Genomic DNA, 17,945 nt, shown 5'->3' on the forward strand with positions numbered 1-17,945 from the left:
ATTTTGGTTAAGAATGATCCAACAAACAACCCTGTGTTGTCAGAAATCGTATACATCGAAGTGCACACTCAACTATTCCCTGCTACTAGAGTATAGGCACTCAGTGACTGAGCTATTAAGGCCAACGTATGGGTACTGACTTTTGGCCCCCTGTATTATTGTCGATGTTTTATTACGTACATCCAATATTATAAAATTCCTACTATTAGGTGAAATGTAAGGCCATGCTGTTCTCAACGAAAGGAAGAATGTAACTGACAGAACTATGAGCTGGTTCAAAGCATCACTTAGCCAATATGCTCAGGATGCCCTCAGTCAAGCTCAAGCATCTATTGATAGGGCTCTTGAAATAGAGCCGGCTCAGGACCCATTATCAGGTAATGTCTTCATTTAAGTATTTACTGTATAAGCCAAAAATAATGATTTATTGAAAAATTAATGTTGAACATGAGTCTGTTAAAGGTTACAATCATTTAAAAATGACAATCAACTTGCTTCATATTTGTATATTAGTTTGAAATTCCAGGAAGTGCACCCATACCTAAACCTAAGCCAAAGAAGCCTCGCACACCACCACCATCTAGACGATCAGAAACAGTTAGAAGCGCTGACAGAGCAAGGATTTCTGACAAACCAAGGAGTTCTGAGAAGCCTACAGCTGCTGCTGATAATTGGACATCATGGGGTGCTAGCACTGTGAATAATATTTTTGAGAGTAAGTTCAGAATTTTACACCAGTATGATGACACAAATAACTTTTTCTTTACATAGTGATTACATTAATTAAAAATGAATATTAATTTTCACTGCTGAATGGGCTTCTTTTTATAGTAATGATAACATAAGGTTGTTCCAAAAATTTAGATTATTGATATCATTACCATTATTCAGATTCCTTTTCGTCTCCTGGCGAAGAAAGTATTCAGAAAAGGACTCCTCCAACTAGAAAGAAATCTAATGCATTAAAACTAGGAGGACACAAAAGAACATCCCCTACCAACAATTTGCGCGGTGACAAATCACCAAAGCCTTCAAGTAGACGTACAGATAGACAATCTCAAAAGACATGCAGCACAACTGGTCTAAATCTTGTAGAGATCAACATCAACGATCAACCTGTTGGGACTGAAGATCTATTGAAAACTCACAAAGATTTAAATGAAGACGTGGGTACTGAAGAGCCCATCAGCACTCCAATTTCAGAACAGGAGTTGTCTTCAACTAAACAATTGGAAGCTGATCATGAGCCGTCTGAAAAACCAATCAATGATGCGCTGTTAAATGAAAATGAATTTACAGCTACCTCTCTCATTCCTACACCTCTAATGAATGTTTCAAGCTCCGGAACTCTAAAATCTGTATCCAGTTCTGGTTCATTGCAAACAATGGAAAACTCAGAATCAGTTCCTCCTGCTGACAAAGCGAACGACAGTCTCAGGGCAGGTGATGTTCCTGATAAAGACCCTACCACTCCAACGTTATCAACATGCAGCTCTAGTTCTGCCCTCTCAAAAAGTCTCATGGTCAACAGTTCGTCTTCAAACAGCTCTGAGCAATCTGCTGCGATGTCTTTTTGTACTATAACTAATGAGCCAATACAACAGCTTGTTGTAGATGTTGTTGATGAGGTGTCAGAAGATTGTGTTAGTGTCCCGTCTCCAGAGCGTGGTGGTTGGTCTGAAGACGAGATTGAAGAGATTGATGTCGACAAAGCAAGCAGTGACCAAGATAGTAGGTCATCATTTGAAGTCACAGAACACAAGAGATGTTTGAGTATCGGCAGTACAGCTAGCTCTTCAATTCTTATGTTGCAGTCACCCTATGATACCACAGATGGGGACAAAAGTGATAAGAGTGATATCAAGAGTGATAAAAGTGATGAGAAATCAGATGAAGATTCAATGAAAACCCCAACTGACCTACCTGCTCCTCCGACACCTACATTGGAACTTGCACATCAAACAATCGTGGAGGAAGTACCAGCTAGCAGTGTTCCTGCGCGAATCATAACTTCTCCAACCCACAGTGATCAGAGTGATCTCATGGTTATTTCAGAACCAGACACTGCTTCAAACAACGAGCTTATGAAACTCAAGGAAATACTTCATGCAAGGGAACAGAGGCTGTTCAGGATGAATCATGAGTATGTTCAAGTTCAGGATGAGCTGCAAAGTGAACGACAAAGAAGTCATAATCTTGAGCAGAATCTTAATCTTTTGAGTCAGAAGCATACTGTTTCTGTGGAGAGGCTTGAGGATGAACTGGCTGCTATGGATGATCTTAAGAATCATCTGGAGGAAGAGATACAATCTATGAGAAATCTTGGCGATATAAATGAGCTGAAATGTGAACTAGATGAAAAGGATCAGCTCATAGAGGAGTTAACCATGGAGGGAGAAAAGTTGGCCCAATCAAGCTTTAACAGCAGCAATAATGTTAAAAAACTTCGACAAAAAGAAAAAGAGGACGAAAAAATCATCAAGGATCAGTCAGAGAAAATAGAGTCCCTCTCAAGAGAGATTGAGCAATTGAAAGGGAAGATGAAAGACCAGCAGGCAACCGTTCATGAAAATGAACAAAACATATCAGAACTGAACTCTATTATAAGCTCCCAAAGTGAAGAGCTCTCAAACGCCAGAACAAAACTAGAAAACTGCGAGTCAGAAAATCTTGCCTTGAAAACCAAAGTGGACGGTTTCCAACTAGAAATAAATTCTCTTCGAGATAGAAACGCTCAAGCTGAATCACGGGCCAACCAAGAAACCCTCAGTGCAAACATAAAAGCAAAAGAACAGGCCCAAGCAGCGGTGGAACAGCTGCAAGCCAGCACTGACTTGACCATCAAACAGCTAAACTCCCAAATCGAGGAGCAGCAGGAGGTGATTGGTCGGTTGGAACAGCAAGCTGTCTGGCGAGAACAACGTCAAAGGGACCAGATTCAGGAGCTGCACCTACGCGTTGAGGATGCAGATGGGCGCAACCAGGATATTTCAACTTCGATCACTGCGTCCACACAGCCACTTCTCAGGCAGATTCAGCTGTTTAAGGAATCTCTTGCTAATCAGCAGGCTAATTGGGAGAGAATTGAGAATGAGTTGAAGGATAAGCTGGATCAGGCAAGGTCGGAGTTATCTGGTTCAGGTGAGCTTCAGTTTTATTCCATTCTTATCTGAAATTAATCTACAATAATTTGAAATGAAAATTACTAAGTCAGGCTTATTTATTAGTTATGATTTTTTGTTTGTTTTAAGGTCCATAGTTTTAAATGAGAATGAACCTTAAAATTAATTAGTATTCGACGAATTCTAGAAGGCTAGTTGTATCTTTGTAATTTTCACAGTCACTGAAACCCTGAACTATTTTCAGAGATGGAGAAACGGGATTTGTCAGACCGACTGCAAGTAACAAAGAACAAAGTTTCCACCCTACAAACCCAAGTTGACAACACCCGGGCTGAGCGCAACGAACTAGAAGTAACCCTCGAGGTCGTCCAAAACAAACTCACAATCCTGGAGGAAGAGCGCAAGAAAGACACCAACAAATCCGACAGTATAAAATCACAATTTGTGCAATCTCTAGAAGAGAGCCAGAAGGAGTGTGATCATCTCCGTGAGGAGTTACTCCGCATGCAATCATACGTTCGGGATCTGGAATCCAATAAATCAGTGATGAGTGAGGTGGAAGATATTGCCAGCAGGAGTAGTACTCCCCCTATAGAGTTCACGTCTCAGACTAATATCCTGGAGAGATCCTTATTTGGAAGTAGCACTCCAATGTCGCCGACTCAGTCTATACCTTCGCATTCTTCGTATCTCATGGAGAAGATGGCTTCTCAGCTCAAACAGTCACAGGTAAGGGGTTTATGTTTTGATTGTAGCGTTCATTTTGATTATTTTGGGGGGATTATTTTTTGTCTACTGATCGAAACAAACATGATTCATTTCCTCGCCAGTATCCAGATGTATAAGTTACCTGATAATTAAACCATCTTGAATTTAAGACGAGCCATAATATTGTAATAGTGGTTGTCATAGAATAGAGATAATATATAAGCGTTTTATCGAGTTAGGCGATGGTCAGGGGGGAGGGGGAACCCCCCCCCCCCCCCCCATGGTGAGATTTTAAGCTGTAAACTGATTCACTGTTGGCACATGTCCATTTCTAATACAATTAACGTTGATAAAAATAACCTCATGTGTTTGAGCCGATTGGCTCGGTCACAACACGTACTCAAATTACATGTGCTTTAGATTTTAACTTACAATTCACTTTAACATGTCAGTTCATCCTAAACAATGGTTTACATTTTTTACGTCGAATTTAACTAAGATCACGCACAAGATGTCATCCTGACATTCCCTTCAAATTGAACTAATATCATACCACTAACAAGATATTATCCCTCTCAGAGTGAACTAACAAGATATGACCCCTCTCAGAGTGAACTAATATCATACCACTAACAAGATATTACCCCTCTCAGAGTGAACTAACAAGATATTATCCCTCTCAGAGTGAACTAATATCATACCACTAACAAGATATTATCCCTCTCAGAGTGAACTAATATCATACCACTAACAAGATATTACCCCTCTCAGAGTGAACTAATATCATACCACTAACAAGATATTACCCCTCTCAGAGTGAACTAATATCATACCACTAACAAGATATTACCCCTCTCAGAGTGAACTAATATCATACCACTAACAAGATATTACCCCTCTCAGAGTGAACTAATATCATACTACTAACAAGATATTACCCCTCTCAGAGTGAACTAATATCATACCACTAACAAGATATTACCCCTCTCAGAGTGAACTAATATCATACCACTAACAAGATATTACCCCTCTCAGAGTGAACTAATATCATACCACTAACAAGATATTACTCCTCTCAGAGTGAACTAACAAGATATTACCCCTCTCAGAGTGAACTACCAAGATATTACCCCTCTCATAGTGAACTAACAAGATATTACCCCTCTCAGAGTGAACTAATATCATTCCACTAACAAGATATTACTCCTCTCAGAGTGAACTAACAAGATATTACTCCTCTCAGAGTGAACTAACAAGATATTACCCCTCTCATAGTGAACTAACAAGATATTACCCCTCTCAGAGTGAACTAATATCATACCACTAACAAGATATTACCCCTCTCAGAGTGAACTAACAAGATATTACCCCTCTCAGAGTGAACTAATATCATACCACTAACAAGATATTACCCCTCTCAGAGTGAACTAACAAGATATTACCCCTCTCATAGTGAACTAACAAGATATTACCCCTCTCAGAGTGAACTAACAAGATATTACCCCTCTCAGAGTGAACTAATATCGTATCAAGAGCAGATCAGGAGTTTGTCACTAAGCAAAGCGTCCTTGAGCGCGGAAATTACTAACGTCTCCAAGAAGTGCGGTGAACTGGAACAGAAGATCGTGGACCTGCCTTTGATTAAGAAGGAGAATAAGGTGGGTATTTATTATATTATTTATTTAATTGTTTGTTAAATAATTTTTTTAGAAACACACCATACAAACTGTACATAAAAATTAAGGTAACGGTACTGAAGATATTATGACACTATTCCTCCCGTTGTTATAAAGACTTTGTTTTGTTGTTAAACAATTCCCTTCCACAAATATAAATTATGGCACATAATTTTAGTAAAAAACACGCAGAGTCACTCTAAGTCTAAAAGAAAATTAACCCTTCGCACGACTTTGGATCGGATTAAATTTTGGCTCAAGAATTGGATCATGAAAAAGTACATTTAAAAAAGTACATTCACATACCCTTATATACCAAACCAATTTGGTGTAAAAATACAACATTTACCACATTTTGGTTATCTCGTATTGTGCTAACATTTATACCACTAAGTTTTATTATTACTATAAATTATATAATTGTGAGATGTACTGAGTAACACACACAACAACAGTAGTGGTTCGATGTGGTGAAAGTTACTGATACCATTATGGTTGAAGTGTATATTATTATACATATTTATTTATTATTATGTATATTTTATGTAGGCTATTTGCATACTTTTGTTCGTGTTGGACGGAGAAATGATACGACCTTGTAATCACAAAAAATCGAAAAAGTATCCATTGAAATTTAAAATCAATAATGATTCTAAAATGTATAAGAATTTCTTACACTGAAACTCATAACATTATAACTGATACGATCTGTCTGAAGTAAACCTCAGTTCCGCTTACAGGCAGGCTGCAGATGTGGGGAGGGTCATCGCCATTTCTCATTTATTTTTGGAGGTTCAATTTTCGCTATTGAAGGCTGGCAAAATGGCAATACAAAATTTCGATGATTTGACCATTCACTAAAACTTGTCCATCGATAAATGGTAGTGAAGGCGATTTTTTTGCTATCATAGCCATTTATTTAATTCTTAAACTTTTTAGCCATTTCACCAAGCGAAAATTACATTCTCCATTTCTTTTTTTTAAAGTGGCGATGATTCTTCCAGACATTTAGCACTAATCACAAAACAGTAGTACAGAGAAATCATTATAAATTTAACAATTCTTCGTGAGCATTAATATTCTTATTTAATAAGCACACTTTGCTTACACCCAAAAGATAGCACAGTGTGAATATACGTGAGCAGTAACTGAGTAACTTGGAATTTTTCATATACACAAACTACAATGAGTCCATGATGCGGTTTTTTCTTCCAAAGGAATCTGTTCCGGTAATTATAATATTTGGAATGATAAACTGCACCGGATTTGATGTTTGAGCAGTTGCGGTGATAATGTTCATTTCCATTCCTTCGCCTGGTATATCTTGTGTGATATCTGAAGCTAACCCTAGAATTGCAAGTAGATTACTCAGCCTCAATTGGAGGCTAATGAAGAACTGTTTTGTTTTGGTAAATAATTGTTTTTTGTCCCCGTTTATAAGCGGATTTATGACTGAGTTGACGGGAAGTATGATTAACGAGAATATGGGATATGTTGAGGTTGCATCGATCTGTCCAAGAGAATGTAATCCACAAACAAAAATAAACGGTACCCAGCATATGAAATCTGTTAATATAATCATCGCAATTTTTCTTTGGTCCTTTTTCCTTTCTCGAACCAACTGCATTTGATCGATTTCTTCCAGTTCCACAGTTTCAGCCGATGTTTTTGTTTTGACAATGATGAGTCCATAGCAAAAGCAAATTGTTAAGAAGCAGAACAAGTTGACTCCTAAGCAAAGCCACACAAAGGCTTTTTGTGGATCATTGTTCTGGACGAAGTACTTGAAAAGACAAACTCCGTCTGTACCATAAAAATGGATTTTCTTTCGGTCAAGTGTCCCTTTGTTGTAATCACTTGTGAACATTTCGTCAATCAGTGAGTTTATGCGTTGCCATGAGGTATCATCTTGTAACCTTAAATTCCCATAGAAACTTTTTATAACACCCATGTGAGTTTTTTTATCCACATACGGTAAAAACAGTTTTACATTAGGGTTGTATGTCATTCCGTTAACAAACAAATCTTCAAAAGAGGATAGAAGAGGCCCAATAGCTATCATAAGGCTTGGAACAGTAACAATCATAATCAAACCAGCGATTTTCAATAAAAGGTTTTCTAGCATATTAAACTTTAAATTAAAAACTTCGAACAAACGGAACATGCTGAATGAAGTCATCGAAAATAGGGATATTTGTGCGCCAAATGTACTTACCACTCCTAGCGATGAACACATGGTGCTTGATAACCAGACATATTGCTGCTTGCAGTATCCTTCTCCGTAAATGATGGAATCCACAATTGCAATGCAAAGCAGGTAAATACCTGTGAGAAGATCTCCGATATTGATGAGCAGCGCAAATGTTGTATTGATCACAGTGTTGTTTACTCCAATGTTTTTGGATAATGATATAAAATTGCTGATCATACGCGTAATATTTAGTATGACTGCAACAACCCCAATGATCCAACTGACTACTTTAAATAAAATCCCAGAAATTATTTGCCTACCACAGTCTTCACCACATTCATCCGAGTAGTCAGAGCATTGAACAATGCCGTTGCACTTTTGTGTGCTGGGAATGAAGTCTCTGGTCAAATTACAAGAAAAAACGTTAGAACAGTTTGTTTCATCGGAAAGGTCTCCACAATCGTCCACTAGATTACAAACTTTGTCATGAGTTATACAATGTTCGTTTTCACAACGAAATAGTTCCTTTTGTAAATACCTATTTGTAACACTTATAAAAGCTAAACTGGTCCCATCACGTGTGACAGATATAGTATTATCTTTAAAATTTTCACCTCCAGATCCACAGGCTTTCGTGAGTTTGGCGACTTTTAATGGACAAACCAGAGAGTGTAGACATCTTTTTTTGCAGGTCATAAAAACGTATTGCTCGCCATAGAAGCTTTTGCATTCATGTTTTTTCTCTGGTAGAAAGATTGACAACGGAGCATTTACTCCTAAAATGCCGGTGTCTGGGATTTGGAAGGTTTCATGAGAGCACGATGAGATGTGCTGACCCATACTAAGAGCAATTCCAGGGAGACAGTATGACACAAATTTTGTCGGGAAATCCTTAATGTCCCTCCATAGGTGTTTATGATAATACGCTTTACTTATAACATTTTTGGATGGTCTTGTTTTTTTACAAGCAGCTTTTTCTACTGAGCAGGTGTTTAAGCCATTACACATACTCTCCAGTTTCACAAATCCAGTGGTCTCTGGCCCACACTTGAATACGTTTTTACAAAAATGACCTTCTGGCAAGTATCGGAACGAAGTGCCAACTTTGCAGGTCGGCCAGAGGTTCAGTTCATCTTCCCCTCCGGTACAATCCTGCAATCCATCACTAAGCCACGATATGGGCAGACTCAGAGGCATATCATGACGATATCTGCGGGCACACGTTCCTTCAGTCATGTCATGACATTCCTCGATATTTTCATCACTATGATCAACACAATCAAAATTTCCATCACAAAGTTGATGTTTATGAACCTTGCATCGGAAAGAAGGTTCTCTGCAAAGTACATCGAAATGGTCATCACACAAAGAGTTTACCAGAGGTAAATCCATACAAATGATTGTAGGAGACAAAGTTGTCATAAATCCGCTTATAGGACATGTCAATACAGCTCGCTTTGCGTCCGTGCAATTCATTTGGTCAAAATAATTACTGCATAAAGGGATGACATAATCATCGTAGAACATAATGTGTGAGCTATTTTCCTTGAAGGAATATACGGGGGGTTTCTCTAAAGCTGCGCATCTTGTAAAATTGTGAATTGGTATCGAACGGAAATTGTTGTTGTTGTTAGAAGCACATTTCTGGGTATCAGATTTCAAATCCATGTCAAAACAATTTCTCTCGTCTTCCCCATAATCACAATCCCACACTGAATCACAAATTTCAATTGGTCTGACATATGTTTGTGTTTTTCCTTTTTTGCAAATAATTCCATACAGAAAACCGTTGCAAAATGCTTCGTCGAAACAATCTAGAGAATCGCAGTGTAGGTCGCACAAAGAAATGATTATTTCAGAAACTTTTGGGCAAAAGGCTTTCATATCACAAGAAACAATTGATTGAAACAGTTTGTCATTTCGCGTTTTATCGCAAACCCAACTGTAATCCATAATTTCGTGCCATTTTTTACCTCTGAAACGTACATTGGATGTATTGCACATAGTCGCATCGTCGTAAATACCATTCAGGTCCATTGACAGCTGTTCATACTCTACCAGTTCATTAACCGAATGCAAAAGAAGCTGGTAGTTGAAATGCTTATCATTTGGGCATATTTTAGAAACATAAACTTGGAATAAGTTCTCATCCTCGTATAGAGATGGTTTGGAGAAAACTGCAAGTACATAAATGACTGTATAATATGTTTCTGACCATACACATTTCTGTACTATAAAAAGATGTTCTTCAACACATACGATTTGAATTGTTATACCGTAATGTAATGTAATTTCCAATTACTGATTGTCCGATGTAAAAACTTTTGATACAAAAGTTTTAACTCCTTGATAAGATAAACATTCTAAGGTTAATTTGCAGCCTTCTATGATGTTCACAACTAAAGATATTGCAAACCAGAAAGGTGGTACAAAGGTGGTAAAAATGGTAAAAAGTGTGTTTCCGTTGAGATACAAAATTGGCAACAAGTCTAATTATGTTCGTAGGGGTCCTAACTACCATATTCCGTTTAAAATCCTTGTGAACATTCGAAACCAACGGAATGCCAATTTTCCCCTTAACTATTCATGCTAAAAAATGCCTCCATTATGTCATGACGTGAAGATTCTTAGTCCATCATTTAGACATGTGCCTGCACATTTTCAGATACCCACGAAACTTTGCAACTGGTGACCTTCCCAAAGGATGAATAAACACGATTTCGGTTGAGACATTTTTTTACCTTGGCAAAACCCGGAGGGCCCAAGCCCATATTGACCCAATAACTAACTGACCCCTTGCTTCTGAGTCGTAGAGACTCAAAATAGGCTTCAACGAACCGCATATGCAAGCGAGGTATTAACATAGAACGGGGAGCAAACATGGGCTGATATAACCAATTTGCTCTATTTTGGTGCACATTTCCCTCCAATAACCACTACAAGTAAGCATTTTAGGGTTGCATGTTGCTTCATAAGTTGTTATAAAAACATGCCATCTGCACATTTGCATTCATATTCAAAAATCTCTAAGTCGCCTTCATAGCTTCAAAGTACCACATACCCATATTTTTTGCATGATTTCGGGAACCGAAAAATCAGTTTATCGCCAAAAACTGTAAAAGTACGCACTTTAAGGCATATGTTTCTTCGTAAGTCATATATAAATATGCCAATTGCGGTTCTTTTGGCACTCTATCCAAAGACTCCTATCACATCCTATCAAAAGTTATAAAATCGGCTCATCGTGCCACGCCCAAATGGTTTATTGGCGAATTTCTCGAAAAGTAAGGATTTTAGCAATGTGTTGACAATAACTCATATATAGAACCTGCAATATGCGCTTCGTTTTAAGCCTATTTGGAAGTCTCTACGACCTCAGAACAAGGTAATATTTACACTCGCTTCCTATACCCCCCCCCCCCCTCCCCCCCCTATAATACCAGGCCTCTTCGCGAGGTTCGAGAGTGACAAAAAGTGCGACAGTTAAAGAAACCCCTGTGATAACTCGCATTCTTGCACAACCTGGTCTAATTATAGAGGTAAATAAAGAGGTCCTGTACATTCAGATACCCGGTATAGATTGGCAAGATTGACAGAGTTTTGGATCATTGAAATCATAAAATGATAGTACAAGCAGGTAAAAATCGTTCGATCTAAATGGGCCTTATTGTTCTGTTTCTTTATGTGGAATTTGATAAAGCTGTATTGTAATTAGTTACGAAACTCTAATATTGTGTGGTTAACCTTTTCAGTCCAGCCCTTTCCGCTAGCAATTCCAAATTACTAAAATATCGAGATTTAATGAAACTCCAACCTTCAATATTGATTATTTTAGTATTCCTCAATCTAAAAAATCTCGAAATTTTTCTGCAAGGCATTTTTATATCCACGTTCATGCAATTCGATCACTTTTGCGGAAAAAATATTTTCAAATTTTCCAAACTTTTTTTCAAGTCTCGAAAAAAAATTTAAGTGAAAAATTATGAGTTTTTCTAAAAAACTACATTTCTCCGTGTTTCAAACGATTTTTAAATCATATTAAGCCAATAAACAATTTTCACTTTTTTTGGTGATTAACTAATTGGTAATTATCCAATTATGCTGATTGTCCGGATGTAAAAACGTTTGATACAAAGTTTACTCCTTGTATGGGAAGATAAACATTCTAGGTTAATTTGCAGCCTTCTATGATGATCACAACAAAAGATAATTGCAAAGCCAGAAAGGTGGTACAAAAGGTGGTAAAAAGTGGTAAGAGATGGTGTTTCCGTTGAGATACAAAAGTGCGCAACAAGTCTAATTATGTTCCGTAGGGGTCCAAACTACCATATTCCGTTGAGAAATCCTTGTGAACATTCGAATCCAACGGAAATGCCACTTTTTTTTCCCCTTACTATTCAACTAATAATGCATACATTATGTCATGACTGTGAAGATTCTAGTCCAGTCCATTTATGGACATGTGCCTGCAAATTTTTCAGATACCCCGAAACTTTGCACAGAACTTCCCATAGGTATGAATAAACGATTTTCGGTTGGAGAACATTTTTTTTACCTTGCAAAACCCAGGAGGCCACGCCCATAGTGAACCCAATAACGTAACTGAACCCCTTGCTTCTGAAGGTCCGTAAGAACTTCAAAATAGACTAAACGAAGCCGCAATGCATGCGAGTTATTAACATAGAACGGGAGGCAAAAATGCTGATATAACCAATTTTGCTCTATTTTGTGCACATTACCTCCAAATAACTCGAAAAGTAACATTTTAGGGTGCAATGGTTGCTCATAAGTTGTATATAAACATGGGGCCATTCTGCACAATTTGCACTCATTCAAAAATCACAAGGCTTCATAGCTGAATGTACCACAAACCCATATTTTTGCATGATTTCTGGAACCGAAAATCAGTTTTTCGCCAATAACAGTAAAAGTAAGCACTAAGGCATATGTTCGCACCGAAGTCATATAAAAATATGCCACATTGCGGTTCCTTTTGCACTCTATCCAAAGACTCTATCACAAGCCTATCAAAAGTAGTAAAATCGGCTCAGCGCACGACCAAAATGTTTTTGGGAATTTCTCGAAAAGTAAGATTTAGGGCAATGTGTGCTCAATAACACTTAATATAAACAATGCATATGGGCTTCGTTTAAGCCTATTTTGAAGTCTCTCGACCTTCAGAAGCAAGGTATATTTACACTCGCTTCCTATAGGTGTCACCCCCCCCCCCTCCCCCCCCCACCCCCCCCCCCCCCCCCCCCTATAATACAGGCCTCATGCGAGTTGCGAGAGTGACAAAAAGTGCACAGTTTAAGAAACCCCTGTGAGAAAACGCATTTCTTGCACAACTGGGTCAAATAATGAGGTAAATAAGAGTCCGGTACATTCAGATACCCGGTATAGATTGGCAAGATTGACAAGGGATTTGATCATTGAAATCAATAAAATGATAGTACAGCATGAAAATCGTTCACGATCTAAATGGTCCTTTATGTGCTGTTTCTTATGTTGAATTTGATAAGCTGTAATGTAATTAGTTACGAAACTCTAATATTGTGTGGGTTAACTTTTCAGGTCCACCCTTTCCGCTAAGCAATTCCTAATTTACTTGAAAATATGTCGAGATTTACTGAACTCCAACTTTCAAATATTGACGATTTTAGTATTCCTCAAACTAAAAATCTCGAAATTATTTCAGCAAGGCATTTTATCCACGTTTCATGCAATTCGATCACTTTTGGCGGAAAAAAATATTTTCAAATTTTCAAACTTTTATTTTCAAGTCTCGAAAAAAATTTAAGTGAAAAATTTTTAAGTTTTTCTAAAAACTACATTTCTCCCGTGTTTCAAAAACGATTTAAATCATTTAAAGCCAATAAAAAATTTTCCTTTTTTTGGTGATTAACTAATTGGTAATTATCCAATTAGCTGATTTGTCCGATGTAAAAACTTTTGATACAAAGTTTTAACTCCTTGATAGAGATAGGGAGGAACAATTCTAGGTTAATTTGCAGCCTTCTATGATGTTTCACACTAAAGAATATTTGGCAAACCAGAAAAGGTGTTACAAAGGTGGTAAAAAGTGGTAAAAGGTGGTGTTTTTCCGTTGAGATACAGAAATTGGCAAACAAGTCTAATTTGTTCGTAGGGGTCCTAACTACAACTTCCTTGAGAAAATCCTTGTGAGACATTCGAATCCAAAAGGAATGCCACTTCCCCTTACTATTCATGCGTAATAATCATACATTATGTCATGACTGTGAAGATTCTTAGTCCAGTATTTTATGGACATGTCCTGCAAATTTCAGATACCCACGATAACTTTGCACATAACTTCCAAAGGTATGAATAAACGATTTTCGTTGGAGACATTTTTTACCTTGCAAAACCCAGGAGGGCCACGCCCATATTGACCCAAAACGTAACTGACCCCTTGCTTCTGAAGGTCGTAGAAGACTCAAAATAGGCCTTAAACGAAGCCGCATATGCAATGCGAGTTATTACATAGAACGGGAGGCAAAAATGGCTGATAAACCAATTTGTTGCTCTATTATTGTGCACATCTCCAAATAACTCGCAAAGTAAGCATTTTAGGTGCATGTTGCTTCATAATTGTATATAAACATGGCCATTCTGCACAATTTGCACGCATATCAAAATTCTCTAAGCCTGCATAGCTCCATTGTACCACAACCCATTTTTTGCATGATTTCTGGGAACCGAAAATCAGTTTTTCGCCAATAACTGTAAAAGGAAGCACTTTTACGGCAAATATGTTCCATCTAAGTCATATATAAATATTCCAATTGCGTTCTTTGCACTCTATCCAAAGACTCTATCACAATCCTATCAAAAAGTTAGTAAAATCGTCTCAGCGCCACGCCCCAAAATGGTTTTGGCGAAATTTCTCGAAAAGTAAGGATTTTAGGCAATCGTGTTGATCAATAACTACTCTTATATAAAACAAGCATATGCGGCTTCGTTTAAGCCTATTATTGAAGTCTCTACGACCTTCAAATCAAGGTATATTTACACTCGCTTCCTATACCCCCCCCCCCCCGCCCCCTATAATACCAGGCCTCTTGCGAGTTGCGAGAGTGACAAAAAAGTGCACAGTTCAAGAAACCCCTGGTGAGAAATCCATTTCTGTCACAACTGGGTCTAATTATAGAGGGAAATAAAGAGTCCGGTAACATTCAGAGAACCCGTATAGATTGGCAAGATAGACAGAGTTTTGATCATTGAAATCAATAAAATGATAGTACAGCAGGTAAAATCGGTTCTCGATCTTAAATGGTCCCTTTTGTGCTGTTTCTTTAATGGTGGAAAATTTTGATAAAGCGTATTGTAATTAGTTACGAAACCTAATATTGTTGTGGTTAACCTTTTTCAGGTCCAGGCCCTTTCCGCTAAGAGCTATTCCTAACTACTAAATTGTCGAGATTTACTGAACTCCAACTTCAAATATTGATGATTTTAAGTATTCCTCAATCTAAAATCTTCGAAATTTTCTGCAAGGCAATTTTAAGTCCACTTTCATGCATTTCGATCACTTTTGGCGGAAAAAAATATTTCAAATTTCAAACTTTTTTTTTTCAAGTCTCGAAAAAAAAATTTTAAGTGAAAAATTTTTGGAAGTTTTTCTAAAAACTACATTTCATCCGTGGTTCAAACGATTAAATCATTTTAAGCCAATAAAAAATTTTCACTTTTTTTGTGATTAAACTAATTGGTAATTAACCAATTAGCTGATTTTGTCCGATGTAAAAAACTTTTGATACAAAAGTTTTACACTCCTGATAAGATAAACATTCTAGGTAATTTGCAGCCTTTCTATGATGTTTCACAACTAAAGATATTTGGCAAACCAGATAAGGAGGTACCAAGGTGGTAAAGAAGTGGTAAAATGTGGTGTTTCCGTTGAGATACAAAATTGGCAACAAGTCTAATTATTTCGTAGGGGGTCCTAACTACCATATCCGTTTGAAAATCCTTGTGAACATTCGAATCCAACGAATGCCAACTTATTCCCCTTACGAATCATGCTAATAAAGCCAGTACATATGTCATGACAGTGAAGATTCTTAGTCCAGTCATTTAGGGACGTGACTGCCAAATTTTCAATACCCACGAAACTTTGCACAGAACTTTCAAAGGTATGAATAAAACGATTTTCGGTTGGAGACATGTTTTTTACCTTGGGCAAAACCCCAGGATGGCCAAAGACGCGCCATATTGACCCAATAACGTATCTGACCCCTTGACTTCTGAAGTCGGTAAGACTTCAAAAATAGGCTTAAACGAAGCCGCATATGCAGTGCGAGTTATTAACATAGAACGGGGAGGCAAAAATGGCTGATATAACCAATTTTGCTCTATTTGTGCACATATTCCACCAAATAAGCTCGAAAAGTAAGCATTTAGGGGTGCATGTTAGCTTCATAAGTGGTGGTATATAAACATGGCCATTCTGCATATTGCACCTCATTCAAAAACACAAAGGCATTCTACTCAATGTACCACATACCCATATTTATGCATGTTCTGGAACCGAAAAATCAGTTTTTTGCCATACCTGTAAAAGTAAGCACTTTAAGCATAATGTTTTCTTCCGTAGTCATATATAAATAGCCAATTGCGGTTCTTTTGCACTCTATCCAAAGACTCTATCACAATCCTAACCAAAAGTTAGTAAAAATCGGCTCAGCGCCACCCCAAAATGGTTATTTGGCGAATTTCTCGAAAAGTAAGGAAATTAGGCAATGTGTTGATCAATAACTCTTATAAAAACATGCATATGCGGCATCGTTTTAAGCCTTATTTTGAAAGTCTCTAACGACCTTCAGAAGCAAGGTATATTACACTCGCTTTCCTATACCCCCCCCCCACCCCCCCCTTAATACCAGCCTCTTGCGAGTTGCGAGAGTGACAAAAAGTGCACAGTTTTAAAGAAACCCCTGAGAGAAAATCGCATTTCTTGCACAAACTGGGTCCAATTATAGCGGTCAATAAGAGGTTCCGTACATACAATACCCGAAAGATTGGCAAGAATGACAGAGGTTTGTGATCATAGAAATCAAATAATGATAGTCCAGCAAGGTTAAAATCGTTCGAGTCTTAAATGGTCCCTTTTGGCGTTTTCTTTAATGTGGAATTTGAATAAAAGCGTATTGTATTTTAGGTTACGAAACCTAATATTGTGATGGTTAACCTTTTTCAGATCCAGCCCTTTTCCGCTACAGCTCTTCCTAATTACAAAAAAATGTCGAGATTTACTGAACTCCAACTTCCAAATATAGATGATTTTAGTATTCCCTCAATCTAAAAAAACTTCCGAAATTTTCGTGCAAAGGATTTTTATCACGTTTCATGCATCGATCACGTATAGGCGGAAAAAAATATTTCAAATTTTCAAACTTTTTTTTTCAAGTCTCGACAAAAAAATTTATAATGAAAAATGTTGAAGTTTTTCTAAAAACTACATATCTCCGTGGTTCAAACGATTTAAATCATTTTAAGCCAATAAAAAATTTTCACTTTTAATTTTGGTGATTAACTAATTTTAATATCCAATTAAGCTGATTGGTCCGATGGAAAACTTTGATACAAAAGTTATACCTCCTTGATAAGATAAACATTCTAGTTAATTTGGCAGCCTTCTATGATGTTATCACAACTAAAGATATTTGGCAAGACCAGAAAGGGTGGTACAGAAGGTGGTAAAAAGTGTTAAAAGGTGGTTTATCCGTTGAAGATACAAAATTGGCAACAAGTCTAATTATGTTCGTAGGGGTCCTAACTAACATATTCCCGTTGAGAAAACCTTGTGAACATTCGAAACCAACGAATCCACTTTTCCCCCTTAGCTATTCAAAGGCTAAATAATGCAAACATTAATGTCTGACTGTGAAGATTCTTAGTCCCGTCATATGGACATTTGCCTGCAAATTTTCAGATACACACGAAACTTTGCACAGAACTTCCCAAAGGTATGAATAAACGAATTTCGGTTGGAGACAGTTTTTTTAACTGGGCAAAACCCAGGAAGGGCCACGCCCTCATATTATTAGACCCAGATAACGTAACTGACCCGCTTGCTTCTGAGGTCGTAGAGACTTTCCAAATAGGTTAAACGAAGCCGCATATGCATGCGAGTTATTAACATAGAACGGAGGCAAAAATGGCTGATATAACCAATTTTGCTCTATTTTGTGCACATTTCCTCCAAATAACTCGAAAAGTAAGCAT

General features: G+C 37.5%; 1 protein-coding gene across 1 annotated transcript in view; it reads left to right on the forward strand.

Annotated features, from left to right (window-relative positions):
• The first annotated feature begins 206 nt into the window (after window positions 1–206).
• The window catches only part of LOC134824537 (TATA element modulatory factor-like), a 74,554-nt gene continuing 56,815 nt past the window's right edge, over window positions 207–17,945 (forward strand). The window contains exons 1-5 of the mRNA XM_063836445.1: window positions 207–377; window positions 527–715; window positions 892–3,141; window positions 3,367–3,851; window positions 5,342–5,488. Of these exons, the coding sequence (XP_063692515.1) occupies window positions 266–377; window positions 527–715; window positions 892–3,141; window positions 3,367–3,851; window positions 5,342–5,488 (3,183 nt within the window). The 5' untranslated portion in view covers window positions 207–265. The remainder of the gene's footprint in view (window positions 378–526; window positions 716–891; window positions 3,142–3,366; window positions 3,852–5,341; window positions 5,489–17,945) is intronic.

This window comes from Bolinopsis microptera, chromosome 12 (genome assembly GCF_026151205.1).
Source record: "Bolinopsis microptera isolate Bmic1 chromosome 12, MBARI_Bmic_1.0, whole genome shotgun sequence".
Lineage (NCBI taxonomy): Eukaryota > Metazoa > Ctenophora > Tentaculata > Lobata > Bolinopsidae > Bolinopsis > Bolinopsis microptera.